The sequence below is a fragment of the Haliotis rubra genome, unplaced genomic scaffold (genome assembly GCF_003918875.1).
Source record: "Haliotis rubra isolate DU_JTF1 unplaced genomic scaffold, ASM391887v1 Scf788, whole genome shotgun sequence".
In the NCBI taxonomy this organism is placed as follows: Eukaryota; Metazoa; Mollusca; class Gastropoda; order Lepetellida; family Haliotidae; genus Haliotis; species Haliotis rubra.
Window position 1 is genome coordinate 17,064 of NW_025767510.1, and position 22,103 is coordinate 39,166.

Consider the following 22,103-nt stretch of genomic DNA (forward strand, 5'->3'; position numbering starts at 1 on the left):
ATCTGACATTCTCTGTACTTGTCTGGTGTCTTGTATCTGACATCTTCTGTACTTGTCTGGTGTCTTGTATCTGACATCTTCTGTACTTGTCTGGTGTCTTGTATCTGACATTCTCTGTACTTGTCTGGTGTCTTGTATCTGACATTCTTCTGTACTTGTCTGGTGTCTTGTATCTGACATCTTCTGTACTTGTCTGGTGTCTTGTATCTGACATCTTCTGTACTTGTCTGGTGTCTTGTATCTGACATCTTCTGTACTTGTCTGGTGTCTTGTATCTGACATTCTCTGTACTTGTCTGGTGTCTTCTATCCGACATTCTCTGTGCTTGTTTGGTGTCTTGTATCTGACATCTTCTGTACTTGTCTGGTGTCTTGTATCTGACATCTTCTGTACTTGTCTGGTGTCTTCTATCTGACATTCTCTGTACATGTGTTACATCTTCAGCGTTCCTTTATCTGTCTTGGTCTGTCCCTTTTATCTGTACAAAGTTTACAGGAATGGTGTGTCTGTGTAAGAAAAACATCTTGTGTGTGTTTGTGTTAACACACTGTACCAGCATTGCAAAGGGTTCAACCTTTCTGACATGTTTAATAAGGGAGCTGAGCATATGGGATTTAATGAAACAACTTCCATTGATTCCATATCACTGTGACATCTTCATTACTCGGCAGGATTAGGTTGAAAGGAACATGATATTGGTGTTATGAGTTTGTTGTAAAGTCTATGTTGATGTGCCAATATGTAGGTATCTGTCACATGACATTTGATTGATCAGTACAATAACTTCCGCTAATAGACAGTTTGACGATAGTCGCAAGAGGAGTGTTAACACAAACACAAATAGACAATGATTTTCCAGTATTTGATTAAGCTATATTGTGTACCTGTTGATTCAGCCCCCTAAACATGTGGTAGCTGATGAAAGTTCAATAGTCGTAAAATCATGGAATGACTGTTTGTTTCTGGAGTAGTTATCTTTGATTCACAGGCTTTTAACAATGAATGATTTGTTTGTTGTTTAACGGGGCACAGCAACATTCGAGCTACATGGTGGTGTTCTGCAAATAATTGAGTCTGGACCAGACAATCCAGTGATTGACATCATGAGCGTCAACCTTTGCAATTGGGATACAATGACATGCATCAATCAAGTCAGCGAGCCTAACCACCTGATCCTGTTAATCGCCTCTTACGACAAGCATGGTTTGCTGAAGACAAATTCTAACACAAATCATCACAGGTTTTGGTCACTTATGGACTTGAGGTCATCATATTTCAAGCAGGTATAACAAACACTGTGTCTGCCATGCCTATCCAATGTCTGCCATCCTGTCTGCATCTTGTATCACTGTTCGGTCCAGTCCAAATCTTATCTGAAATGATAACAAAAAGAAATTGATTCATGAAGAACTTAAAAAAAAGATTCCCTACAGATCACCATCATCCTTGAGTGAGTGAGTGAGTGAGTGAGTGAGTGAGTGAGTGAGTGAGTGAGTGAGTGAGTGAGTGAGTGAGTGAGTGAGTGAGTGAGTGAGTGAGTGAGTGAGTGAGTGAGTGAGTGAGTGAGTGAGTGAGTGAGTGAGTGAGTATGGTTTTATGCCACTTTTAGCAATATTCCAGCAATATCACGGTAGGGGACACCTGAAATGGGCTTCACATATTGTACCCACGTGGGGAATTGAACGTGAATGCTTTAACTAGGGGTAACTATTGAGGGGGAAACAACTATTGCGATAGCGATAGTCTATTGCAACATACTACTGCGACCAACTATTGCAATACTATTGCAATAGCTTTTCTCTCTTTGAATTGTCTCATTTGAAGTCATTTCACAAATGATTGTATAGTTTATATAAAATAAAAACAAGCTGAAGTAGTTTCAGTCTCTTGTAAAAACTGACAACAAACTTGAAACCCAGAGAGACACTGTTGTTATCAAAAGGTAAGACAACCCTCATTAGGGAGAGACTCTGTTGTTATCAAAGGGAGAGACAACCCTCATTAGGGAGAGACACTGTTGTTATCAAAGGGAGAGACAACCCTCATTAGGGAGAGACACTGTTGTTATCAAAGGGAGAGACAACCCTCATTAGGGAGAGACTGTTGTTATCAAAGGGAGAGACAAGCCTTATTAGGGAGAGACACTGTTGTTATCAAAGGGAGAGACAACCCTCATTGGGAGAGACACACTGTTGTTATCAAAGGGAGAGACAACCCTCATTAGGGAGAGACACTGTTGTTATCAAAGGGAGAGACAACCCTCATTAGGGAGAGACACTGTTGTTATCAAAGAGAGAGATAACATTCATTAGGGAGAAACACTGTTGTTATCAAAGGGAGAGACAACCCTCATTAGGGAGAAACAGCCCTCATTAGGGAGAGACATCCCTCATTAGGGAGAGACACTGTTGTTATCAAAGGGAGAACAACCCTCATTAGGGAGAGACACTGTTGTTATCAAAGGGAGAGACAACCCTCATTAGGGAGAGACACTGTTGTTATCAAAGGGAGAGACAACCCTCATTAGGGAGAGACTCTGTTGTTATCAAAGAGAGAGATAACATTCATTAGGGAGAGACACTGTTGTTATCAAAGGAGAGACAACCCTCATTAGGGAGAGACACACTGTTGTTATCAAAGGGAGAGACAACCCTCATTAGGGAGAGACACTGTTGTTATCAAAGGGAGAGACAACCCTCATTAGGGAGAGACACTGTTGTTATCAAAGGGAGAGACAACCCTCATTAGGGAGAGACACTGTTGTTATCAAAGGGAGAGACAACCCTCATTAGGGAGAGACACTGTTGTTATCAAAGAGAGAGACAACACTCATTAGGGAGAAACACTGTTGTTATCAAAGGGAGAGACAACACTCATTAGGGAGAGACACACTGTTGTTATCAAAGGGAGAGACAACCCTCATTAGGGAGAGACACTGTTGTTATCAAAGAGAGAGACAACCCTCATTAGGGAGAGACACTGTTGTTATCAAAGGGAGAGACAACCCTCATTAGGGAGAGACACATATTGTTTCATTAGGGAGACATAGTTCCCATCAACAGAGAGAGACATGACCCTCTTGTCATTAGGGATTGACAGTTCACAGACACACTTTGGGAGACACACTTCACTGAGAGACAGTTCATATCCCTCAGCAGAGACTAAGTCACTGAAAGATAGTTCCTGTCACTAAAGAGAGACTAAGTCATTGTCTCTAAGGAAAGACAATTGTCATCATTGAAGAGAAATACAGCGACAGGGTTCTTGTCTCCTTAGGAGAGACACGGCTCTGGTCATAATGGGTAGACACAACTTTCTGCAATAGTGAGATGCAGACAGGCCAACTATCATCACTGGGGAAGGTCACAGTTTGACTTACATTTGTCTTATATGATTTATTAATCAACATGAAATTTTATTATTCCCAACCACCTGTGTTATAACTATCATAACGCTACCTGGGAGTTTGAACCTGTCTCAGTGGGGGTGGGAATACCATTCTTATTAAATATTCCACAAGCAACAAAAGGGGCACTGCCTCATAATAGCCGAGTTGTAAAGGAGGTATTGATGTAGGCTGATAAGACAGCTGCATAGGTATGTTATGAAAGGTAAGGGATAAGGCATTGATCGGTACAGCAAATATCTGTACTTATTGACAGTGTCCTGTATGGTGGTCAACAGCTGTCAGGTCGTTGTGTAATGCAAACACTGCAGCTGTTGCAGAAAGGCTGCAAAACATCAGTGTTGACTGAGACACACTGTTTTACATAGAACACCATCCCCGGGGCGGATCCAGAGAGGGAGGATGCACACACACACAGCTTCTGCCCCGTAAATAATTTCCATGAGGACCATTTCCCCCTATCCTTTGGACGTCATGATTTATACCCCCCTCCACTACACCCCACCCCCACACCCTCACCACACACACACACACACACACACACACACACACACACACACACACACACACACACACACACACACACACACACACACACACACACACACACACACACACACACACACACACACACACACACACACACACACACACACACACACACACACACACACACACACACACACACACCAAAATCCTGATCGCTGGATGAATACTTTCCATTGCTGATCGGCGGATGAATACTTTCCATATGCTGATTATCGATATCAGAATCTCCCAGACCAGTGTGTAAAACTTCCTTTCTCATGCCTAATCATTGTGGTTTAGAGTCTACCTTCAAGGACTGGTTCAAGAATATCCTTCTTAAGTCCCAAGTCATGATCATAATCCATAATCTCCAACACAAATATTATTGGTTAAAGTGTCTCCTATCACTGTAATAGTGGTCATACAGTCTCCCATTTGTGCCACGGTTGTCAGAGAGTCTGCCACTTCAGATATACTGGTCATAGTCTGTCTCCCATCTGTCATAATGGCTATAGAGTCTCCCATCTGTCATGGTGGCTATAGAGTCTACCATCTGTCATGGTGGCTATAGAGTCTACCATCTGTCATGGTGGCTATAGAGTCTCCCATCTGTCATGGTGGCTATAGAGTCTCCCATCTGTCATGGTGGCTACAGAGTCTACCATCTGTCATGGTGGCTATAGAGTCTCCCATTTATCATGGTGGCTATAGAGTCTCCCATCTGTCAAAGTGGTTACAGAGTCTCCCATCTGTCATGGTGGTTACAGAGTCTCCCATCTGTCATGGTGGCTATAGAGACTCCCATCTGTCATGGTGGCTATAGAGTCTACCATCTTTCATGGTGGCTATAGAGTCTACCATCTGTCATGGTGGCTATAGAGTCTCCCATTTATCATGGTGGCTATAGAGTCTCCCATCTGTCATGGTGGTTACAGAGTCTCCCATCTGTCATGGTGGTTATAGAGTCTCCCATCTGTCATGGTGGCTATAGAGACTCCCATCTGTCATGGTGGCTATAGAGTCTACCATCTGTCATGGTGGCTATAGAGTCTACCATCTGTCATGGTGGTTACAGAGTCTCCCATCTGTCATGGTGGCTATAGAGTCTCCCATCTGTCATGGTGGTTACAGAGTCTCCCATCTGTCATGGTGGTTATAGAGTCTCCCCCATCTGTCCCATCTGTCATGGTGGTTACAGAGTCTCCCATCTGTCATGGTGGTTATAGAGTCTCCCATCTGTCATGGTGGTTATAGAGTCTCCCATCTGTCATGGTGGCTATAGAGTCTCCCATCTGTCATGGTGGCTATAGAGTCTCCCATCTGTCATGGTGGCTATAGAGTCTCCCATCTGTCATGGTGGCTATAGAGTCTCCCATCTGTCATGGTGGTTACAGAGTCTCCCATCTGTCATGGTGGTTACAGAGTCTCCCATCTTTCATGGTGGTTATAGAGTCTCCCATCTGTCATGGTGGCTATAGAGTCTCCCATCTGTCATGGTGGCTATAGAGTCTAGGAATAAGCTACCACAGAAAGCAACTTGTTTTGTTTTTGCTCAGGTGACAAGCAAGTCAATGAGAAATATAAATGTACACGGTCAACATCTGTTTTCTTTCACAGGTTACTGTGGATTATACTCATGAATAAATCAATATCTATCAAGTTGCAAGGCTTACACCATTCATTATCTTACCTCATACATAAATGTCGCTTTCTGATGGGCTGAGCGCCCTTCTATTATTTTCAATGTACCTCGCTTACAAGCGAGTAACATTTCAATGTACCCCGCTGTCAATGGCAACACATTTGGTACTTCGTGGTAGTATATCTTTATTTCGAATTACATTGAATTACGTAATGATGTACGGAAATTACCGATGTTTTGCGAATGCAAAGCGATGGAAGGGAGATAACCCTAAGTCTGTTTTTCTTGCGATGGCTACAAAAAGATTTGTACCTGTGCTTCAAACAATTCAAAATTAACACAAGCATTGTCACTAAAGTGACATAATCACCCGCCGCAAATGATCAAATCTTTCTTATAAAGTAATGAAAGTTTAAGATGAAGTTAAATGTCAACAAAAACATGACCAGTCAACCTCTCTTGATATCTTGCTCTTTAGTTGTTCAAACACAAACATATTTTCAAGACTGACTTTGACCTTGACATGAATGTCATAGTGTATGAAATATGCAAAAATAGTACTAAAGAAATTGCTTATTGAAAAACATTCAAGGGAAGTCTTGAAAGTCTATGAAGAAAATCCAGCGCACTGTTCTTGAAATATCTTGCTGACAATTCAGGTTAACAAGCTGAAATCTTCAAAGTATCGTCATGACTTTGAAAATTATGTGAAGGTCACCAAATCGACTGGGCCCTGCGCCTTCCCTGGATGAAGCTTGGTATCAAATATGAAGAAACTCAAGTGAATGGTTCTTCAGGCAACTCGCTGACAAGCATAACATGCAGGTTAATATGCTGAAATCTTCAAAGTGTCTCTGTGACCGTGAAAATTAAGTGAAAGTCACCAAAATCGACTGGGCCCTGCGCCTTCCCTAGATAATGCTTTGTGTCAAATATGAAGAGAATCGAGTCAACGGTTCTTGAGATAGCTTAACATGCAGGTTTACATGCTGAAATCTTCAAAGTGTCACCATGACCTTGAAAATTATGTGAAGGTCACCAAAATCGACTGGGCCCTGCGCTTCTCTAGATAAAGCTTGGTATTGAATATGAAGAAAATCCTAGGTACCAAATATGAAAAGAATCTAGTGAACGGTTCTTAAGATATACCAATTCGTACGTACGGAGCCTAATACTATATCCCCCGCTGCGCGTGTTCGGTAAGATAAATACGTTGTTCACTGGTCCCTCGGGGCCCTCGGGTTGATGTACCCTTCGGGCTCAGGGAACATAAACAAACATAGAGGATACATCAACCCATGCCCCCCTCGTGACCAGTGAACAACTTCTAATGTTTTCCTGTATAATTAATGTAGAATGTTCATATAATCTGAGAAAATCTTATACAATATGAACTTTTCTACCCTATTCTGAGTAAATAAGCGAGTGAACATGAAAAAAATAATTCAGTCCATATACTTTAATGCATTGCATCCCCAAATTAGCTTTGAAGCAGGGAAATATTTAATAGACTCAACATGTGCGCATTTGCTAATGACTTTGATTGTGTTCAAGTTAGATTATACATGGCTAAATATCTCTACTGGGAGACATAAATTCAATTGCAAAGAGTGTGTATATACTGTAGGATAAAGAATGTCGAAGATCTTTACTATTTCATCAGAGGCCCAGATAAGCTGCGTATCCGGGTAAAATACGCATTTAAAAATTCCAATTACGCATTTAAAAATAATTGTTGCGTACCAATTACGCATTTAATATGTTAGATACGCAAAAAGTTTAAAACAAATGCATACAGAATATATTTATACAAATCGATTGCGTAATGAAAAAGACATCGATTGCTATCAAGTTGTACTGTTAGTATAGGACAAGTGCTGTACTGTCCATTTAGGATGAGGGATTTTTTATGAACTCATTTCGATTATATTTAAGTTGGTTTTGATTAGGTATGACATAGTCATAAGGCAGAACATACCTGCTTAGTAAACTTACTCTGTCACATAATACTTATGTGAGTAAAATGACTGAAATACGCACATATTTGAAAGCAGTGGGTAACGGAAAATGAAATACCCACTCAACATTCATAATACCCACTCCAAAAAAATACAGTGGGTACAGTACCCACAAGAGCTAAATCTTATCTGGAGCTCTGTTTCATCATCATATGTACATATCCCCAAAAGCAGTACATACCAAATAAATGTTTGCTCTGATCTTCAGTACAATAACTTTCTCAACTAATGGAAACCAAAATTATAAAGATTAATATGTGTTATATTTAAAATATGCCCTCCTCAGCCAAAATGTACTGAAATTAAATGTGAATCTGTTGACAAAATGATCCTGTTCTGTGTAGAATGTACCTCATGTATATGGCCCTGTGGTCCTTCATACAATAAGGATTGGATTGGATTGGATTGGAATGGATTGGATTGGATTGGATCGGAACGAAACGGAACGGATTGGAATGGATTGGATCGGATCGGAATGGAATGGAATGGATTGGAATGGAATGGAATGGATTGGATTGGATTGGATTGGAATGGAATGGAATGGATATCAAAGAAATGCGAGTGCATTCCCCTTGTCTAAAATATGTCATAAAATTAATGAGAGTACCTGACGTTTGTTATGCATATCCCATGAGTAGTGACCCTGACTGACAAACTCCAAAATGTCTGGAAAAACCTGCCTTACTTTATATCAATGTAAGCTAGGGACTTTAACATTGTTTCATGAATTGTAATCTCACTACATAATTTGCAGTGCAAGTTACATTACATCAATTTTGTACATTATACAATAATTTGAGTCATACCAACAGTCAGTGGTACATATTTCTGAAACAAATTAGAAAAAAAATTCATGGTGGACTGGTAGGCCATGACTAAGTTGAAAAATATAATTGAAAATTTTATCAGTATGCTTTGGTATTTTCCGACCAGTGATGTCCCAGTACATGGAGACTAGGGTGTGTATAGAATGACATGGCCATCTGTCGTAAGGTCCACACTGTAGGAATCAATACACAGTGTGAAACTGTCCCTTCACCAACACCATGTGTCCTCACATGCTGCAGCTTCAACACAGATCTGTTAGGGGGTAAGGGTGTCCCAGTTAACTTCAACACAGATATGTTGGGGGGTCAGGGTGTCCCAGTTAACTCCAACACAGATCTGTTAGGAGGCAAAGGTGTCCCAGTTAAGTTTTACACAGATCTGTTTGGGGGTAAGGGTGTCCCAATAAACTTCAACAAAGATCTGTTAGGGGGTAAGGGTGTTAGATAACTTATTGGGTCATTGAGTTATGTACTCGCTTGTGTTCATCTCAATTGGGTATCCTAATTATTCTTTGAGTAACCAAATCCATTGTACCCACCTCACTCAAACTCAATTAGCTACTTTGACATTTTCAATTAATTGTAAAAATATAATAAAGTTTAAATGTTGGTTTACGTGTTTACTATTTATATTTGTTCTGCAATATGAGAAAAGATGCCAAGCTGCCACGTTCATGTGCTGAAAGAGAACCTCTCAATATACCAGTTATTTTATCTATCCTCAGTAACCTCCATCTCTAGCACATGGGTCATTCTCTTCCCACAGAGGTTACTTGTCCCATCTTCTTACGAACCTCTGTTGTAATACAGCCATTTCATGGCGCAAGTGTTCAGGAATCGTGATTGGTTGCAATCAGGAATATATGACAAGTAACCTCTGTGGGAAGAGAATGCACATGGGTCTGCTTACTCCAAATTCTAGTAGGTTTGGTGACAGGAACTAATTCACCGGTACGCAAGCTAACATTTGACATTTTTGTGTGTATGCATGTAAGATCAAATTTATTGAGTATTTACTCAAATTCTAGCATTCTTGTACGCAATAGACTTAATAGGAATTGAATTATAACATAAATATTTGTGTAATTTACGCAGATATGCAGCTTATCTGTACCTCTGAGTCACGCCAGGTGCCTGTGAACCTAACACACATCTGAGTTACAGAAAACATAAATCCAATTTGGTCTCTGCATTTTTCTGTCCATTGTTTTTACATCCTCTGTAACTGGGAAAGTGGATCAATCATCAGTGATTGAAACAACACACCTGACAGTATGTCCACATACATACAGCTTCACAAAGACAGATGGTATGTGACATACATAAAAGATGTACCTGAGTCTTAAGAGTGTGGTCTGACACATCTGTGTGTGTTTGTTATTCAATGATGTAGTCCACAATGTTCCAGGAATTGGGATGAATTTGAAGGCTAATGCACTGACAGAAGCAGAGGGGTGCTCAGGTGGGTTACACTCCTCACCACTTCCTCCTCAGCTTTGTCAGTCCTCTATCAAGCAGGGCATCTGTGTCAGTCCTCTATCAAGCAGGACACCCTTGTCAGGCCTCTGTAAAGCAGGACACCTTTGTCAGTCCTCTATCAAACAGGACACCTTTGTCAGGCCTCTATCAAGCAGGGCATCTGTGTCAGTCCTCTATCAAGCAGGACACCTTTGTCAGGCCTCTGTAAAGCAGGACACCTTTGTCAGTCCTCTATCAAACAGGACACCTTTGTCAGGCCTCTATCAAGCAGGACACCTTTGTCAGGCCTCTATCAAGCAGGACACCTTTGTCAGGCCTCTATCAAGCAGGACACCTTTGTCAGTCCTCTATCAAGCAGGGCACCTGTGTCAGTCCTCTATCAAGCAGGGCATCTGTGTCAGGCCTCTGTAAAGCAGGACACCTTTGTCAGTCCTCTATCAAGCAGGACACCTTTGTCAGGCCTCTATCAAGCAGGACACCTTTGTCAGTCCTCTATCAAGCAGGGCACCTGTGTCAATCCTCTTTCCAGCAAAGTATCTGTGTCAGTCCTCTATCTGTGACAGTATCAGTCCCTGTGTCAGTCCAGCAGTAAATGGGTACCCGGTGGGATAAGTCATGTGACTATAACAGCTTGGGTTATCCAGGGTAATAATGTACTGTGCTTTGATTGTTAGAGCTATGAGCATACCTAGTGTGGCATTTGGTGCTATATAAATGGACACATTATTATTATTATTATCATTATTAGTCCTCTATCAAGCAGGACACTAGTGTCAGTCATCTAACAAGCAGAACACCTGGCTCCCACCTTTTTCCAAGCAAAGCATCTGTGTCAGTCCAACATCAAATATTTCTGTATTAGGAGTGTGATGTCAATTTATGACACTTTGTGTGCATTCAGTGATCATGTGATAATGAACACGCAAAATTGGCTGTTATCGAACACAGAGCTCACATGTCTATATTTTTATTGATACCAATAGTTCCATATATTTTGGTGAAATTGCCACAAGGTTATTAAGTCTACAATCCCTTTGTATATTACTGGTTACTGAGAGAAATGGTAGTCTATCATTGTGGAGACGAGTTACCACAGCCATTAGCTCTCTGTAGCAACAGACAGAATTGCAGCAGATCTTGCTAAACGGGATGTATACCATTGTACAAGTCAAACTACTGCGATGCACCAATTAGACACACCAGAAACCATTGACTGGGGTTCAAATCCTGATTACCCCTAATTTTGTTTTTTTCCAAATATCACACCGTGATTTACTCCTTGGCCAACTGTAGAGATTAGGGGTGAAACGGTACGCTCTTACCACAGTATGGTACATATTGCATTTGAAGGCCTTTGGTTCAGTCCGTTTCGGTTCGGTACATAAGATATGATCATAATGCAGAAAATTGACAACTGGAGCCAAACCTTACATTTTTTAATAAGGCCAGACCAATTTTATTTCTTGTTTTAAGGATCTGCCAGTCGTATTTTTTCAAGAATAAGAACAAAAATAAAAATTCATTTTCCCCGCTCAAAAAATAAAATGTTAATATTTTTATCGGCCAAAAATGTAAATGTGCAAGAAAATGTTTTTAGATTGTTTTTTGCACCATGTACACTTCATAAATTGCCAAAAGTAAAATACTTTTATTTTGATTTATATTTTTATTTTTTTGCCCTCCTGCCTTTAGGTTTTCTGAAGACAAAAATCCGTAAAACAAAAAATAAAATCTGTCTGGTCTAACATGGAAAAAAATAACCATAATCACCCACACTGCATATATTGACCATGTTGAACAGCAGTGCTTGTCACCCTCCATTAGACCATTAATACTCATGCAGTTTGTCTATGAACATGTGGACACTGTTTCAATAGTGGAGTAAACCTTGTTTGTTTTTAGTAACCTGATACATACCACATCAACAAGAATTTTCTGGAGGGTGGGAGGTTTCACACTAATTACTGGTTGACACTTTAATTGTTCCTGAGACCATTCTATCATTTGGCCTAGGACTAGATTGTGGGTTTCACCGAAGTGGTAAAGACTAGCATCACTTTGAGTTTTCCACACATTAGACTGACAGGCAATAACATGACTGAAATAATTGAAACTGCAGCACAGGAACAAACTCACTCACTCACTCTACAGATACTGAGCTGTATTGGTCCATTACCAGTGTTTAATGTGGTTTTATCCTATGGAACAGATTCTGTTACTATGACTACAGTGAGTGAGTTTTGTTGCCACAAACATCAACAATAAAACATCAATTTACCTCAGAACTGGCTTCATACATTGACTCCATGAGGAACAATGGACCTGGACCTTGGCATGCTTTAGTGCTACACTACTATCCATTCTACTGAATGAAGATAAGATTTTGTGTTTGTTTGTTGTTTAACGCCACACTCAGCAATATTCCAGCTATATGACGGCGGTCTGTAAATAGAGTCTGGAGCCGACAATCCAGTGATCAACAGCATGAGCATTGTTCTACTCTATTGGGAAACCGATGACATGTGTCAGCTAGGGGTGACTATTTAGCTCTAAGGAACTATTGCGATGTCGATAGTATATTGCTACTATTGTGATGTCGATAGTATATTGCTACTATTGCGATGTCGATAGTATATTGCTACTATTGTGATGTCGATAGTATATTGCTACTATTGCGATGTCGATAGTATATTGCTACTATTGTGATGTCGATAGTATATTGCTACTATTATTGTGGATGCTACTATTGTGATGTCGATAGTATATTGCTACTATTGTGATGTCGATAGTATATTGCTACTATTGTGATGTCGATACTATTGCTACTATTGTGATGTCGATAGTATATTGCTACTATTGTGATGTTGATAGCTACTACTTGTGATGTCGATAGTATATTTGCTACTATTGATGTCGATAGTATATTGCTACTATTGCGATGTCGATAGTATATTGCTACTACTGCGATGTCGATGAGTATATTGCTACTATTGTGATGTCGATAGTATATTGCTACTATTGTGATGTCGATGGTATATTGCTACTATTGTGATGTCGATAGTATATTGCTACTATTGTGATGTCGATAGTATATTGCTACTATTGCGATGTCGAAGTATATTGCTACTATTGTGATGTCGATAGTATGCTCTATTGTGATGTCGATAGTATATGCTACTATTGCGATGTCGATAGTATATTGCTACTATTGTGATGTCGATAGTATATTGCTACGATTAGTATGATGTACGATAGATGTATGGTATATTGCTACTATTGCGATGTCGATAGTATATTGCTACTATTGCGATGTCGATAGTATATTGCTACTATTGTGATGTCGATAGTATATTGCTACTATTGCGATGTCGATAGTATATTGCTACTATTGCGATGTCGATGGTATATTGCTACTATTTGATGTCGATTGATATTGCTACTATTATATGTCGATGGTATATTGCTACTATTGTGATGTCGATAGTATATTGCTACTATTGTGATGTCGATGGTATATTGCTACTATTGTGATGTCGATGGTATATTGCTACTATTGTGATGTCGATAGTATATTGCTACTATTAGATGTCGATAGTATATTGCTACTATTGCGATGTCGATGGTATATTGCTACTATTGTGATGTCGATAGTATATTGCTACTATTGTGATGTCGATAGTATATTGCTACTATTGTGATGTCGATGGTATATTGCTACTATTGTGATGTCGATGGTATATTGCTACTATTGCGATGTCGATGGTATATTGCTACTATTGTGATGTCGATGGTATATTGCTACTATTGTGATGTGTCGATAGTATATTGCTACTATTGCGATGTCGATAGTATATTGCTACTATTGTGATGTTGATGGTATATTGCTACTATTGTGATGTCGATAGTATATTGCTACTATTGTGATGTCGATAGTATATTGCTACTATTGTGATGTCGATAGTATATATTGCTACTATTGTCGATGTCGATAGTATATTGCTACTATTGCGATGTCGATAGTATATTGCTACTATTGTGATGTCGATAGTATATTGCTACTATTGCGATGTGATGGTATATTGCTACTATTGTGATGTTGATAGTATATTGCTACTATTGTGATGTCGATAGTATATTGCTACTATTGTGATGTCGATAGTATATTGCTACTCGATAGTATATTGCTACTATTGTGATGTCGATAGTATATTGCTACTATTGCGATGTCGATAGTATATTGCTACTATTGCGATGTCGATAGTATATTGCTACTATTGCGATGTCGATAGTATATTGCTACTATTGTGATGTCGATAGTATATTGCTACTATTGCGATGTCGATAGTATATTGCTACTATTGTGATGTCGATAGTATATTGCTACTATTGCGATGTCGATAGTATATTGCTACTATTGTGATGTCGATAGTATATTGCTACTATTGTGATGTCGATAGTATATTGCTACTATTGCGATGTCGATAGTATATTACTATTCGATGTCGATAGTATATTGCTACTATTGTGATGTCGATAGTATATTGCTACTATTGCGATGTCGATAGTATATTGCTACTATTGCGATGTCGATAGTATATTGCTACTATTGTGATGTCGATAGTATATTGCTACTATTGTGATGTCGATAGTATATTGCTACTATTGTGATGTCGATAGTATATTGCTACTATTGTGATGTCGATAGTATATTGCTACTATTGTGATGTCGATAGTATATTGCTACTATTGTGATAGTTCAGACAAAATTCAAATTTCAGATCAATTGCCATTTTCTACCAACTTCTTTTACATTAAACTACTTAAACCATAAAATGTGTTCAGTTGCTCATTCCTTACAACTTTCAGGTCAGTATTGGTCAAGTTGTCATGATGACTTCTTCATTAACATGACTTAGTATTAAAACATTCCACAACAAGCCAACACATTCACGCAGGATTTAATGCTATTTATTACAAAACTGTGGTTTGCAGACTATTTAATCCCCACAACTTTATGTAAAAAAACATACAAAATAAAGAATAAATACTGGCTCTGTGGCTCTGTCACATTTCTGACAAATGGTCACCTTTCAGTTTCAATAGAAAACACTTACTGCGTGTAAAGGTTGAAAATTAAACAGTTCACAGGTAGATATGTTTTAGTTTTAACAACATGAAGATGAAAAAATATATCCAATGCACTGAACAGTCAACAGACTCAACAGACTTAAAGAAGACAATAATCCTTTGTCACTATGGAAGTATCAAGAATCTCACAAATAAACCTGTCAGCAGATAACTTGGTGACTAAAGTTGAAAGATAGGTTAACATAATTGGCAAATGGCAATATTTCACATTAACTCTGATTTTACTCAAATATTGTGATGAAGGCAGATAATTTGGACATTTGGATAGACTGCCCTTGAGCGAGAGGGGAGATCACGTCACTTCCGTGCCTATACACTCGTAGATACCCTGAGGCAGCCATTCGAGAGAATGGCGAATCAACTACTGTCTGCTCTCTTCTAAGCAGAGCTTAAGGTAATATGCATAAGACCTATGGTAAGGTAAGTTAAAAATATATCTTTTTGATAATTGAATAACATTGATCCTGTAGAAAAATGTGTCAAAACCTACATATGAGACAGCAGCTGTGTCGACACCTGTCTCAAGCCTGACGTCATCAGATAAATGTACATCTGTGTTTACACCCACCTGTCTCAGTCCTTCTTTGACCGCTTCCTTTGAGTGTGTACTTTAAATGTTCATTTCACAACAGTGATACAGATTGGTTAAAGGCACTATTTCACACCACACTTCTCTAAAAATAAATAATGCATTTCTCTCAATAATACTAACTATCAGCCCTCAGGTAAGTTACTGTATAATGTATTCCCCCCAAAAATGTATGCATTTAGATTACAATATTAAACTAAAAAGTTTGAATGAATTAATGCAACGTTGCGTTAAATTGACACTCACGCCCTCTACCAACCGAACATTATTTCAAGCGAATCCCATAGGGTTATGTCCCTTGGAGCCTTCCTTAAGAATATCCTATAACTCCTTTGGAGACAGAGCTCAGTCCTGGACCAAACAGCGGTGAATGTTGTGATTGAAACCAGTTTGGCAAAAACCGACAACACCGCGTCCAACAGTTATCGATGTATGGAGCAGTTGTTTACATTTCATATGTGGCAAGTGTTCTCTGTTCGGAAGCTGTTCACTTCAAAGTTTCAATTATCCATTTCAGGCAAGTCGTAATGGATAATAAGTCTTTTATAGCCTCAATAGGAAGCTAAAGTGAGTGCATATGCCCTAATATATATAATATAAGCCAAAATATTGTTGAGAATATGTGAAATTGTGCCTTAAAAGTTATCGAACTTAAAACAACTTCTCCACGATAGAAACAAAAGTGTGCCGACACCCACCTGTCTTCCTGAGTTTGGCTCTGTGTTGCGACACCCAGTGTCCTGGCTGCGAGGATTTTCGCGCTTATCTCCCACAATGCCCGGCCCAGTTTGTCATCACACGAGGTAGAGGAGGGCATGCACCTGCAGCAGTTGTTGAAGTACATCCCTCCCAAACCCTCCAGGTCAAGGGACACAGCACAGTATACTGTAGTAGAGGCTCCCTGTTGCTAAACACACAACACAGACTATGACAATCTCAATGGCGGAAGAAAGATTTGTTTGTCATGTACTGCTGCACTCAGCAATATTCCAGCTACATGGCATCAGCCCTTGAATAATTAAGTCTGAACCAGACAATCCAGTGATTAACATCATGAGCATCGATCTATGCAATCGGGATACAATGAAGTGCATCAACACCAACCTATCCAGTTAGTCCTAACATAATATGTTATATTTGCGATTACAATTTCCCCTTGTATCCATGTGGGGAATCGAAACCGGGTCTTCAGCATGACGAGAGCCTGCTTTAAAGGTCACATGCAACGTAAAACACAACTTTGCAGATTCTGATACCTTTCGGTATGGACTTAAAGATACAAATCATCAAAAATGCAAATTCAACTTATAAAGTTGAAAAATAACGCGATGAAACCCCCCCCCCCGAGAAATCGGAGTTCAAACGATTCACTAAATTCACCCCAGCGCTTGGGGTGAAAAGTAGTTTCAACAACTGCGCTGGGCTGCACTCATACCACATGCGCAGTGAAATAGGTTCGCGCAGCTTGGAAGCGGGATGTCCGGATTATAAGGTCGTGACCAGGACTAGTCTTATCAAAACAAATAGTAAATAATCTACTCATTACATGAAAGAACTTGTTAGGATCTAGATCTACTCAGCTATGTGTCAACCAGTGAGGCGTTCGACATTTCAAGACGGAAAACCTTCGCTGGCAGTGAATACTCGGTGAAGGCTTTGATGTGAGCTATTTTTCTAATGTTTTGTTGATATTTCACAGGCACGAGCTTTTTATATGTTATGACAGTAGATTACCGATTTAACTGTTTATATAATTTCATTTGTCTATTTCACCACACGTTCTTCTTACCAAGTCACTTTCTGAGTTCGATACTTAAAAGCAATGTCATTATTTAGTGTTGACAGAATTTCTAACTGTGATATAGATATGTCGTTGTCACAGACAAAACTCAATGTCTGTTTTATTGACACCTATGTGTCTGCCTGCCTGTCTGCTAATGACAATATTCAATACACAACTTCGATCACTGACCACATGCAATTTGAACTTAACACCTATCAGGTTATACACCATAAACAAAACGCATTGATTTATGGCCTGAGTTCAGTCTCTGTCACATTATGTAATTACACAGACATGCAGGTGTGATACTTGTACACATGACATGTTATGATGTCTGTTGATTGCAAAATGTTATACACAAAAAATGAGCATGTATTTCAAAATCCAACATCTCTATATACACACACACACAAACACAATGAGCCGTGAGGGCATCGGCAAATGAACCAGCCGTTACACTTGAGTGCACACCCACCCGCTTTGACTGGGTTCGGTATCCCGGGTGCTTCGTTTCGATTGAAGTAAACCCAAGTACAAAAAATTGCACTTTTGATTTGCGATTGTACAGTTATAATTTTGTTTATATTTTTTTCATAATCAGCAATGTATATTATATGTCATGAATAAGTGATAATTGTGTTTTAGTTATGTTTGATTTTTTGCTTGCATGTGACCTTTAACCATTAGGCTACCCCACCAACCCCAGTTACCAGGAGAACGAAGACTCTGTACAACAAATAGCTAAATAGAAACATGAATGTGACTCACCATAGACTTGGTGAAAGGCCTGACTAGTGTGAAGAGAAGTCTGTAGAACCACCAGTGTCTGGCTATGCTTGTGGACATCAAGTTGCCAGGGTGGAGCGAGTTACACGTTACGCCTCGCACAGCCAGCCGAGAATTCAGCTCATTGGAGAACAACACATTGCACAGCTTGGACAGATTGTAGGCCTTCAGGTCTTGGTAATGGGTGTAAGGAGGGGACAGTTTGCTCTCACTCAGGTTGTTTATGTCAAGGTCTGGGGACCTGTAAGCATGATAAGAATAAAACAATTAATATCTAGGGGCAATCTGATGAAAATGAGGTCTGTTCCACTGATATGATACAGTTCTGGGGCTCCTTTCATTAAGTAACCTTTACTAAAGTTAACCTTAACTCCCTTATAAGAAAGTAAGAAAGTAAGAAAGTTTATGGATAACAACTTCTTTATTGCATCATATATAATAAAGAAGTTGTTACCCATAAACTTTCTTACTTTCTTATTAGTCACCAACTTCTAAATGCCAATCAAACAGATCTTAACTCCCTTTCTTTAACATTGCACTAAGGTTACCTTAGTAACTTACGATCACCTTAGTGCTTTGTGAAAGGAGACCCAGTATAACTACTGTAATCGTATATATTTTCACGGGGTGCAATTTTCCCCGGAAAGTTCACAAAAGACCTGTAAGCGCAGTTGTTTTTTCGTGCATTTCAAACACCTGCGTGATGGTATCCATCACAAAGTTTTCACAACCGATAGACACGCAGTGATCAAAGCTAGCCGCCATAATTAAATAGTGTTTACTAAAACAATCAATACTATTTAACACTTTACAGTAGTTAAAACACACAGATAAAACATCTATCTCTAAACAATATATAAATTATGTAGGCGTGTAAACTTTGGATGATGTGGATCATAGCGAACACCTGTATGTATTTCTGTAAATTTTTAACTTGCAGCTATATACACTGCCGTGACTTCATGCAATAGGGTCTTGGTTTGTTGTTTGTTGTTTAACGCCACACTCAACTATATTCTAGCTATATGGCCGCGGTCTGTAAATAATTATTATACAATATTTCTATAGCGCACATATCTAGGCAACTAGTGCTTGCTCAAGGCGCTGGTATTTTTTTCCTTCGATCATTGGATGTCAATCTCAACGGCACAACGTGTTATCAATCTCAACTCCCTGGGGAGTATACAACTCTTGCAGCCATTAGGCGCACCGAGTTATTGTGGCTTTCACCTCCTAACGAGGCACCCATTCACAGCTGGGTGGACTGGGACACATAGTCACAGTACTTTATCCAAGTTCACTGCACGTTGATGTACCTGCAACTAGGTGTTTGCCTGTTTTCATGTGGCCACCATCTGGTCAAATACCAACGAATTCGTGGGTTCTTTTAAGTGCACAGGGTTGTGTACTGTACACTAGGGGTTGTGACAACACTGAAAGGGTCTGCACACAAAGTTGACTCCAAGGTTTTTACACCCGGTCACAGGTTGGCTCGATCCCGACACCTCAACCTCGCTGGATCACTAGCCTGGCGCCTTAGCCAGCTCGAGCATCGCCCACCGCGCCCCAGTGATCACAATCCAGTGATGAACAGCATGAGCATCAATCTTTGCAATTTGGATACGATGACATGTGTCAACCAAGTCAGCGAGTCTGACCACCTGCTCCCGTTGGTCGCCTCTTACGACAAGCATGGGTTACTGAAGACCAATTCTTACCCGGATCTTCATGGGTCTGCAATAAGCTAACAATGAAGTGATGTTACAGTTTAAGAACATTGCACCACTGTTCTTTAGGACTGGCTATGGATATAAATTATCGATACTTTTAGCCAGCACTGCTGCTCTCATGTGACCATAATATTAATCCACTCTTTTACAGCATATATTCAACTTTTTGCTCACCCACCTGTGAGACTCACTGGACACAACCACCACCCTAGCTGGCTTGGACCGGATTAGCGTTTCTTCAAGAAGCTGCAGCAGGTAGAAGTTGGACAAATGGTTCACCTGGAAGGTCATTTCAAGGTCATCCTCGGTCCGTGTATAGGGCAGGCCGAACACTGCAGCGTTTAGGATGAGGATGTGTATAGGCCTAGACAACGCAGAAAGAACAGAAGCATGTTTCTTGTCTGTCTAATGACTGGTTTCTTCTCTGTAGTTTATTACATAAAATGAAGTTTCCATATGTATCAGATTATACATTACTTGGTTTATCATGTCAATAGCTTCAATAGTACCATAATGTTTTATATAAATACATATAGAGGGTAGTTTGCCTCAGCGTGGTCATGGTGAAGCATGAAGTTGTTTTCCATGCAAAGGGAAGCAACTCTGAAAGTAATGATGACCACAAAAATACACTAAAAAGGCCCTTTGCTCAGAATATCAGTAAAATCACATGCTTGCCATTCTATAGATGCTGGATGCTCTGCCCAAAATAAACATTGTAACAAAAAAAACAAAAACAATGTATGGCATCTCCTTTTTTAATTTATTTTTTATATATTTCGAAGCCATAAATTCTAGTCTCAAACAAATAATCCCAGCACCACCACCATATACAGTCAGTCCCTTACCATAACTGATTTTTACTGATGATCTATTTTACCTCCCACACCTCAATCACTGTGTACATACCAGCCATGTTGGATGTACTGCTGGGCAAACTGACGGACACTGGCAAGAGATGCCAAGTCGATATGCATCACCTCAACCTTTGCCTCAGATCTCTCAGCCAGAATCTCCGACCGACGTCTGTTTGCTGCCTCCAAGTTGCGGCAAGCCAGGACCACCGTGGCACCATGAAGAGCCAGTGAGCGGGCAGTCTCAAAACCTGAAGACAAGGATATGTGTGGATCAGGGTTTGGAGGAACTTATTATCCCTGAAATACACGCAGATTAGTATGTCAATGATGATTTTACAAAACGAGTCACAGAGGTAACTTCTTTGAGAGACATTTAGAAGTTGGAGCAGTAAGGAGGAATAACAATATATGTATGAACTATGTGTTCACAATACCGGCCTGCCCGACCGTCCGGGAACGGTTATTTTCAACACAGACTGCCAGATTCTCAAATTCACCTGCCTGACGGTCGGGTTAAAATTTAGATATGTATTATGAAGATATTTCGTGGACAGGTCAGTTTTGGTCGGGGCTGGCAAGTTTTACATCTAACCAGCCCGGTGGTCTGGCTGAAATTTTTGGGAGTTTCATACCCTGTATGAACAACTTCTTTATCGCAGTGAGAGCCACATTTTGTGTAGGTTCTAACACCGTTACCAAGCAAGTGAACGTAATGTTACCTACACCGAAATGTCGCTCTCACTGCAATAAAGACGTTGTTCATTCACATAATGTTATCCTTTCCCTTGAGTCTCAGAGTTCTTGCATTTCCTGAGTGAGTATGAAGACAATACATGAGTGAGTGAGTTGGGTTCTACGCCGCTTTTAGCAATATTCCAGCAATATCACGGCGGGGGACACCATAAATGGGCTTCACACATTGTGCCCATGTCGGGATTCGAACCAGGGTCGTCAGCGTGACGAGCCGACGCTTTAACCATTAGGCTACCCCACCGCCCCTAGACAATACATGAAGTTTGTAAACTAAGAGTGACACTTATGGAAGTGGAATATTTTCTTTTGTAACCAAAACTTTGTAATCCTTTTCAGCTTCCTTTAAGAAAAATGCACTGATCAATACCACCATGTCAGAAAACCACACATGACGTCAAGACCATTACATTGTGTCAAAAAAATCTTTGTTCTAATAACAAAAACACATTTGCAGTACCAAGCTTATGTGCATCTCATGATAATCTTAAAGATGACATTGACAAAAATATACATATACATATTAGGTTCCTGATTCAGCTGGAATTCAGCAGAGGTGA

At 39.8% G+C, this 22,103-nt stretch overlaps 1 protein-coding gene across 1 annotated transcript in view; it reads right to left on the bottom strand.

The window, feature by feature from the left end:
* Positions 1-599: 599 nt before the first annotated feature.
* Positions 600-22,103, bottom strand: part of LOC124261079 (WW domain-containing oxidoreductase-like) — a 32,379-nt gene continuing 10,875 nt past the window's right edge. The window contains exons 5-9 of the mRNA XM_046695400.1: positions 20,846-21,041; positions 20,115-20,300; positions 18,189-18,447; positions 16,336-16,544; positions 600-1,373 (exon numbers count right to left, since the gene is read on the bottom strand). Of these exons, the coding sequence (XP_046551356.1) occupies positions 1,370-1,373; positions 16,336-16,544; positions 18,189-18,447; positions 20,115-20,300; positions 20,846-21,041 (854 nt within the window). The 3' untranslated portion in view covers positions 600-1,369. The remainder of the gene's footprint in view (positions 1,374-16,335; positions 16,545-18,188; positions 18,448-20,114; positions 20,301-20,845; positions 21,042-22,103) is intronic.